Source organism: Orycteropus afer, unplaced genomic scaffold, assembly GCF_000298275.1.
Source record: "Orycteropus afer afer isolate SDZICR_OR568_19922 unplaced genomic scaffold, OryAfe1.0 scaffold00398, whole genome shotgun sequence".
NCBI classification, from domain to species: Eukaryota; Metazoa; Chordata; class Mammalia; order Tubulidentata; family Orycteropodidae; genus Orycteropus; species Orycteropus afer.
This window is the reverse complement of record NW_006921985.1, coordinates 2,033,207-2,041,864: the sequence shown is the minus strand read 5'-3', so window position 1 is coordinate 2,041,864 and position 8,658 is coordinate 2,033,207. Positions and strand designations below refer to the sequence as shown.

Below are 8,658 nucleotides of genomic sequence, written 5' to 3'. Positions count from 1 at the left end.
GGACACTCTCACCCGAGTTCTCTGCCGGCTTTTTCAACGGCCCACAGAGCTGCCAGTGCCTGGCATGTTAGTGAACGCCGTTCGGGACGTCTACATCCGGCGAGCCACGGGCCACGCTGGGGCCGGGCCGCTTGCGGGTGAGGAGCGGCTCCAGGAGGTCTGCTCCCCAAGCCCTGGTGCTGGGATTGAGCCCCTGGGGCCGCTCGGCTCCAGAGGACCCTCCGGGGAAGGGCCTGAGGCGTGAGCGCCCGCTGTGCCGAGCTGCGGCTGGCACCAGGGCAGAGGCTGCCTGCGGGTGCTCCGGAAGGCTGGGCTTGGTCTCACCCGGCGAGCAGCCCCCATTCAGGGAGGGTCCTAACAACCCCATCGCCACGTCCTCAGCAGGATCTACCCTTTTGAGCCTCGCTCAGGTTGATGGGGGATTCAGCCGGGCAAACATTCCCACTAAGAAGGCAGGACCCCGAAGGCTAAACAGAAGACGTGGCCACCCCGAGCTTCAGTGATGGAGAGTGCCCCAAGCAGAGGGCGGCCGAGCCTGCACAAGGCCTGGGGTGACAGCCCCTCAGAAGGCGGAAAGAAAGGGGTGTCGGTTTTAATAAGCAGGAAATTAAGTCAGGAAACACAAAGCGGCAGGAGGATGAGGCAAAGCAGCGGGGCCGGTGGGAGCGCGCGGCGGGCGGTACTTACTACGGTAACAGGTACTCTTTCACACAGCTGCCTCCTGTGCACAGCGCAGCCACAAGGAGAGAAAAGCACAGGGAGAGAGTCCACACACTCAGTCACGGCCCTCGCCACACAGCGTGGGCACAGCACGTGACGAGAGGGGGCCGTGGGCGTCCACACAGACAAGGAGACACCGGTGTGCAGACCAAGGGACAAGACACACCAGAGCACACCGCGTCACAGACAGTGGCGGTCGGAGAGGCAGACACAAGGCGGGGCTCTCACTGGGGCGGTCCAGCACAGGAAGTGACATCAAGCCTTCCCGAGGTGTCGTCGGAACACAGGGAGGTGTGAGCAACGTGCAAGCAACGGGCCGGTGGCCGTCTAACGTGGCGTGGGGCCCGATCCCTGGAGCTGCCCACCCCATTGTGACATTGCACTGAGCAATCTGTGCTGCCTTAGGCCAAGGAGGCCGTGCACGCGGGCCGAGGAGGCGGGGCAGACTCATGTGCCTTCAGTCGCACACATCTTCAGTCGTGTTAACAGGACTAGTGCTGGACACAGGGTGTGTCCCCACAGGGTGTGTGTCCCTGTGAGCGCGCGCGCGGCCCCAGGCACCGCCTGCCGCAGTGCTCACCTTCCTCGAGCTTGACGGGGGTGCTGGGGGGCGTCTGGGGTGCAGCGGGCTCTGGTGGGCTCTCCCCCTTCTCCTCCGTCTGGTCCAGACGTTCTGCAGGTCACAGACATTGAGAGGACAGAGGAGGGCAGGTCACAGGCATTGAGAGGACAGAGGAGGGCAGGTCACAGACATCGAGAGGACAGAGGAGGGCAGGTCACAGACATCGAGAGGACAGAGGAGGGCAGGTCACAGACATTGAGAGGACAGAGGAGGGCACGGCCCGTGAGCACCATCACCTCAGCGGCAGGGGCCAGCGCACGTCCCCCGGGGCCCATGAGCGGTGCCGTCGGGGGGCCGAGCTCCCAGAGGACGGGCTGGGCCAGCAAGGGCGCGCAGCCAGACGTCCTCTTTCCCCTCCGCCTCCCCAGTGGAGAAGGGCAGCCTGCTGGGACCCGAGGGTTGAGGTGAATCTCAGGTTACTGTGTGGGAACCACGTTAACTTCCATTCTTATCCAGAGAGCCTGTTCTCGAGTGGCCGTGCGATGGGCTGGGCGGCCCGTGAGTGTGCCCCGTCACACTGAGCAGTCTCACCCACTCACCACTCCTGAAGCCCTGTGTCAACAGCACAGGGTTGGTACTTTAATGCTGATCTTTAGGAACTCTGGTAGCATAGTGCCTAAGGCACTTGACTGCTAACCAGGAGACTGGTGGTTCAAATACACCAACCACTCCTCTGAAGGAAGGCTGGGCAATCTACTTCCATAGTAATACCGCCTCAGAAACCCAAGGAGGGGTCGCTATGAGTCAGATCTGACTCAACGGCAGTGAGCTTGGTTTTGTTTAGTTTCTAAATCAGATAAGCTGACGAAGACCAGACCCTGGCTGCAGAGCCTGGCTGCAGGGCTGGCGGCGGTGAAGGGCGGGGCTCTCAACACTGCTCCCACTGGCACGCCCTCCGCCAGCGTCTCCGGGACCAGAGCTTGGTTACGCTGGTCCCTGTTCAGTCTCCTGCCCTAGCACCACGCACTAACATGTCTTACACGTTATCTGTAAAACACACCACGACAAACAAGTTTCCCAGAGATTGAAAGAGTTCAAAGGGCAGACACACACACATACACACACAAACACACGTGCACGAGAACTGGGGTTCCATGTAACCAGCAGCTCAAACACACACAACGTGCTAGCCTCTCCTCTGGGGAATAACAAAGACACCGGCCAGGCCGCGCCCCCAGCAGGGCCGAGCGCTCAAGAGGCTGAGCTCTGAGCAGGGCCACGTGGCAGGAGGCGAAAACTCCCTCCAGCAGCCTGCGGCCCAAGAGCTGGCTGCGATGTCGGGCCCCACCTTCCTCAGGACCCGGGGCGGGAGCCTGCGGAGAAGGCGGAGTGGGCAGCATCGGGGGACACAGGGCAGCACCTCGACGACAGTGTTTGCACGGTCCTCTCCAGCAGCCACAAGATGTAAAGCCAAGGCGGCTGGGGGCAGCCCTGGCACTGCCAACCCAGGAAGGGCACCTTCAGGAAGAGGCGGTCTGCACCCTCCCCCGTGTCTTTCCAGGCTGAACCGCCAGCTTGCGCTCAGTACGGGTGCCCCGCGGAGCCTGCCCTCCCCGGGTTCTGCGGCGGCAGGTCTGCTGCTGTGGGGACCGTCCCGAATGCTTTCCAGAGGCAGCTACCTGGGCATCTGCGACTCCTTTCAACCAGGGCCACCCGCCCACGGACTGGACCTTGCTGATCTGAGGGTGCTCCCGTACACACTTGAAATTGCGTGCAAAATGGCGGGCCATGCCCGACTGTTCCCAGCCCACCCAGTGCCCACCTCTGGGAGAGCCCGCCGGCAGCCGTGCTCACCTGCCGAGCCTCTCTGCTTCCGCTCCACCTCCCGTCGGTATTCCTCCAGCTCGCGGTCGGTGAGTGTGGTGAAGGGATTGGGGCCTGTGGTGCTCACGATCACGTGGGGCTGGAACTCCTTCTCGATGATGGCCTTAGAGGCGGTCACCAGCTCCCCCTGCGGACGGAGCGCACGTGGCTCACCGGGCGGCCGGGCCCTCGGGCTCTGACCCCTGCGGGCACGGCTGGCTGTGGGGTGGGGAGGCTGCGACCATCAGGCCTGGATTCTGGCTCCCTGGAACCTTCGGGAGCCCAGGAGCAGAGATGTGAAAACAGTCCCTACAGACAAAGGGCACAGGAGGGGACGGGCCCACAGGCCTCAGGCCTCAGAAGCCAAGGCGCCAGACTGCCTGGGGGGCTTCCTGGGGGCCTGCCCATTGTGTCTACGAAGGCCGCCCCTGCTTCCTGACTAGTAGCCACACTCGGAGGTCTGCCCACCTCCTGGGGACACAGACAAGTTCTGTTCTGTGACTAAGGGTTTAAGAACGTCCCCCCAAGTGTTTACAGGTGACAAAATGTCACCAGGTCTGAACAATTTGGAAATCCGAGCTCGTATAAAAGAAGCAAGCAAGCAAGCAACGCACGGCAGGCACACCCAGTCCTGAGGGAGAAGCGGGCCGGGGCGGGCGGGCTGGGATGGGGCTGCGGGCGCCTGGGGAGGGCAGGCTGTGGAGGGGCGGGCGGGCAGCTCTTGGCGATGCAGTTCACCCCTCACTCCCCCCGCCCCCCGCAGTCGCTGGCTTGGGCCTGGGCACCACGCCACCCACCCACCGAGCACTCCACACACGAAGGAGGCAAGCCGAGGACAGAGGCCTTCGGTCGCCAGAGCTGGCCCTCAGTGACAAGTGGCCCCAGAGGCAGGGCTCCGGGAGGGAGGCGACTACCAGATGGCTCCTGGGGAGCTGCTCCGCAGGCCGGGCCGGCGGCCGGGGCTCCCGGGCAGCGAAGGGCCTGCTGAGCACACAGCCTTGCTCACAGGGCCTCGGGGACGGGTCCAGGGGGTCAGGGAGCCCTCTCCGGTGAGGCACGTCTCCTTCAGAAGCAGGCCCGCCTCCCTGAGCAGGACGTCGAATCCTTGCCTGCCTGCATAAGCTGGGGCGCTGGCCGGGCCCCTCAAGCCACAGGCCTCGGCTCAGCCTCTGTGCACAAGGCGGGCAGTGCCAAGGACGCCTCTGAGCAGTGGCGTTCCAGAAACCCAGGGGCCGCTGCACCTCAGTCTGTGTGTCACTGCCAGTGAAGTCGCCACTGGAGCCCGAAAAGCTTTCAAGAGGCCACCTAGCTGCAGCGATGGCTCTCTCCTCGTCCCCAGTAAAGAAGAATGCAAACCAAAGACGCATGGAAACAATCAGTCCAAGGGACTAGTGGACCGTGTGATCCTCAGCCTATATGGCCATGAGACCAGAAGAACTAGATAGTGCCCGGCTGCCACTGCCAACCACTCCGAGAGGGATCAGTGCGGGAGATCCCGCAGAGAGTGGGAGAGCAATGTGGAACTAAACTCAGAAGCATAAAGAAAACCAGGCTTGCTGGTCTGAAAGAAAATAGTGAAATGTCCAAGACCACGGCCCCTAGTCACCCATTACACTTGGAACTGAACCCACTCCTGTGGCTTCCAGGCAGACAACAGACAGGCGTACAGGGTGAACATTTACACCAGGTAGACACACTCCTCAGAACACTCAGCCATGGGAGATCAGAAGGGCAGTGTCTGCACAGGGAGACGGCTCACGCGGCAGGAGTGCATGGGAAAGGAGGACACGGGGAGAGGTAACCATGGGGAGGAAGTGGGAGGAGAACTGTTCGGTTGTGGGGACTGTAGTCAGTGTCATGAAACAAAATGCGTATGAACTGCTGTATGCAAAATGAATCTGCTCTGTAAACTTTCACCCAAATTGCAATAAAAGTAAAAACAAAACAATGAGATGCTGATATGAGATCTAAGAGAAATGTGTAAGTTCACCTAAATCAAATTTCAAAGTTTGAAAATGAGTAAAATGCCAAGAACCAGTTGTGAGCAACATCAAAACCCTGTCCCGGTTCCGACTTCTCCCACAGGATAAGCGGGCCCTTCCCATCCAGGTGCAGGGAGGGCCCCGGGCTCCTGGCATGGGCTGCAGCCCCGACTCGGCCGAGGACCACAAAGGCCAGCTCAGAAGGCACACAGGGACAGGGTAGCCCCACTCTCTGCAGGAAGAGGGGTGGCAGTGCTCGAGGAGCAAAGCGGGCCCCAAGGGAGCCCCTCCCCCAGGCAGGCCACAGGGTCCCGCGCCTCCCTCCCCTTGTCACCCCCAAGGCTCCGAATAAGACAGATGGCCGGGAGCGGTGCAACGCATTGCTGGGGCTGCCTGGGCGGGCTGAGGGCCCCATCGGGGAAGCTGGGCACCAGCCTTCCTGAACGCCAGGCTCTTCACCTGCAGATAGAAGGACTGGGGCGGAACAGGAGTCAGTCTGGTGCGAACCCTCACTGTTCCTGGGCCACACGCACGCAGCAGGAGCTCACGTCAGCCAAGTGCCCGAAGAGGGGCCACGGCTGCACGCGGCAGGGCTTCCCACGTCTGAGGCCCCGACGCAAAGCGCGTGTGTACAGGCGCAGTCAGGGGCGCCCTCGTGACCTGAGCAGGACAGCCCGGGCTCTGACGGCTCAGTCCCCACGCAGCCAGGGAAGGAAGCCACAGTGCTCTTGGAGACCTGCTGGGGCCTGCAAAACGGAACTCGAGAGCCTGCGGAGGGCTCCTTTTCCTCCTGAGATGGAGCGCAGGGCCCAGCCGAAGGGAGGAGGGCAAGTCCTCTGGAAAGGCCCCGCCCCCCGCTCCACCACTGCGGCCAAGTTCACGTGCACCAGCGGCCTTTCTGGGAAGTGGGGCCTCCTCAGGATTGAACAAGCACGGTTCCCTTCAGTGGCCAAGCCAATGAGCAAGGCCATTTTCCAAGGACTGACAATGTTGGTGTCCCGAGGCCCACACAAGCAGAGGTGGAAAAACACCTGAAAAGGAAACCTGCCCAGTGAGGGTGGGACAGGCCCGGAGCGGTGCAGGTGGGCACGAGGGACACAGGCACAGCCACCTGTCTGCCTGAGGGCCTGTGCAGTCCAGCAGCTCTTTACCGGGGTCAGCTCCCTCTGGTCATGCTGCTGAAGATACGGAACCCATCGCTCACACGGAGGTGCTCGGGCTGGGGGAGCGCGTCAGAGGCCCCGGGCCGGGGCGAGGGGCCTGGCCACTGCTGGCACAGACCCGCCACTGGGCAAGCGTGAAGGCCTGTCCCACCACGCTGCTTCTCGGCGGCCTTGACACGAGCCAGCCAAAGCCAGCACATGCAACCAACCAAAGACACGGTGCGGTCACACTCAGCCGCAACGCTGCTCCCCTCGGCCGAGCCGGAGGCTGCCTGTGCCGACCTAGAGACACCATCACACGCCTGAGACAAAGGATCGTTCACTAACAAGAAAGCAACGGCCTACACGTGACGTGACAAGCCAGCAGACAGAGAAGGAGTGTGTCTGTCCCCTTTCATGAATGGGAGACTTAGGCGAGTCTAAGGTCAGGGAAGGTGGGCCGCCGAATGGGATCAATGCGTTAGCAAGTGACGCAGCATCATGAATGGGGGCTGCAGGCAGAAGCGAGGGTCCACGGCATAGGGCTCTGCCACCCAGACCCTCACCACCAGAGACCTGCATCTCACAGAGGTGTGCCAAGTCCGAGAGGCCCCGACACCACCCGTGCGGGAGGAGAGCGCCGCAGCCAGGATTCCAGGCCATGCCGCCAGCCCCGCCCTGCAGCCCGCCTGCACACACGCTAGTGTGCCCCTTGCCACCGCCAGGGTGGTACAGGTGGACAGGGAGGCAACGCAAATGCTCAGGGAAGGTGCCCTTCCCTGGAGCCATGTGCCAGCCAACAGAGATGCCCGTCACCCATGTCAGGCACACGGCACATGGAGAGGGGCTGCAGGGGGTTTCCAAGTACTCGCTCTCCTATGTCCCTGCGCCTCAAGGGCTTCTCCGTGGGGGGGCAGGGTTGACAGCCACTCTCTTCTGTTTACAGTGTTATTGGTGTGGGTGTCGTGGAGAACACACACAAGCAGCACACCAAGCCCACAGCAGCACACACACAGCCGGTGATGCTCATGCCGCTCTCTGAGCTGGGCCGCCACGCTTGGCCCTGAGCTGTCCTTCCCTGACGCCGCGAGCTAAGGTCCGTCTCACCCTCCAGGTGTGTTGTCACTCTGATCCCACAGAGTTCCTAAAAGGGCACCAGGCTCAAGGCTGGCGTGTTTTAAGCTGAACCATTGCTTAGTTTGAAGAAGACTTCAGGGGACTTTTTGGTTGGAGGTTTAAAGATGATCTTGGGGTGATAGTTTCAGGGGTTTATGCAGCCCCATGGCTCCAAACACTCTGGGTCCACTGGAGCCTTTTTTAAACTGTGGTAAGCGTGCAAGTAACAAAGTCTGTCATCTCCCCCAGTCACACGTGCAGTTCTGTGACACGCAACGTACTCATCCTGCCGTTCAGCTGTCACCATTCAGGGTTTCTTTCCAAAGTAAAAGAAACAGATGTCCAACCAGGGCCAGCAGACACTGTCCTACTCTCCGTGCCATTCAGAAATGACCTTGTCCAATGAGATGACCCAGCATCGTGGCCACCTCCACCTACGGTCCACACCAGAGCTAGCGAGGGGCGAACGGGCCCACGGAGGAGCAGCCCCCACCGCTGGCGGTTTGCCAAAATGGCCCCCCTGAAATCACAGGATCTCGTAAGAGGCAAACTGCTGGGAACTCAGAACCATGCAGTGACCACGGGGGCATGCAGGGCGTCAGGAGGGGCTGCTCTCTGCGACAGCTCGGGCGCTGCTACCACAGGAAACCACGCGTCCTAGAGACCAAAGGGCAGAACAGAACCCTCTGTGCACTCTCACCAAGGACTCGGAGATCTGCTGATGGGACTTCGGTAACTAAGAAATGGCCAGTGGGGGTGGGGGTTGGCCCGGCATCGCACACTGGGAGGTAGGAAGGACGGGACAGTGAGTACCTTTCTAACAGACAGAGACTTAGCGGGACTAAAGGTCTGCTCTGTACGCTCGAGCCCTTCGATAGTTTCCGTACAGTCAGAGAGGGGTGCGTCCTGCAACGGTAAACTGAGTCATGAGAGCAAACCAGGCCCGTCTGCGAGACACCACCCAGAGCCCGTGATGGTGGCAGCTCAGAGCATGCAGGAGACACACCCACAGGTGGGAGCGATGGAGCGTGCACACAACACAGGGCCGGACGGGAGACAGCCATTAGCCTGGAGCCCCGCAGGGTCATGCTAGAGGCGTGAGGCACGCCCCATCCTCCCAGCGGCTGCGCACACAGCTCCTGCCTGCACCTCACTGGTGTCTTCCTTTGACAGAAATGCAGGGAGATGCAGCCCTGGTTGACAGGAACCCTTCCCACCCCGCTTCCCAAGCAGCACTCGATTACAGACAGGCAATTCCTACAAGACCCAGAGC

General features: G+C 61.5%; 1 protein-coding gene across 1 annotated transcript in view; it reads right to left on the bottom strand.

The window, feature by feature from the left end:
- ADD1 (adducin 1) overlaps positions 1 to 8,658 on the bottom strand; it is a 52,066-nt gene that overhangs the window by 1,357 nt on the left and 42,051 nt on the right. Inside the window, exons 12-14 of the mRNA XM_042782634.1 lie at positions 8,199 to 8,291; positions 3,137 to 3,293; positions 1,301 to 1,393 (exon numbers count right to left, since the gene is read on the bottom strand). Coding sequence (XP_042638568.1) covers positions 1,301 to 1,393; positions 3,137 to 3,293; positions 8,199 to 8,291 — 343 coding nt within the window. The remainder of the gene's footprint in view (positions 1 to 1,300; positions 1,394 to 3,136; positions 3,294 to 8,198; positions 8,292 to 8,658) is intronic.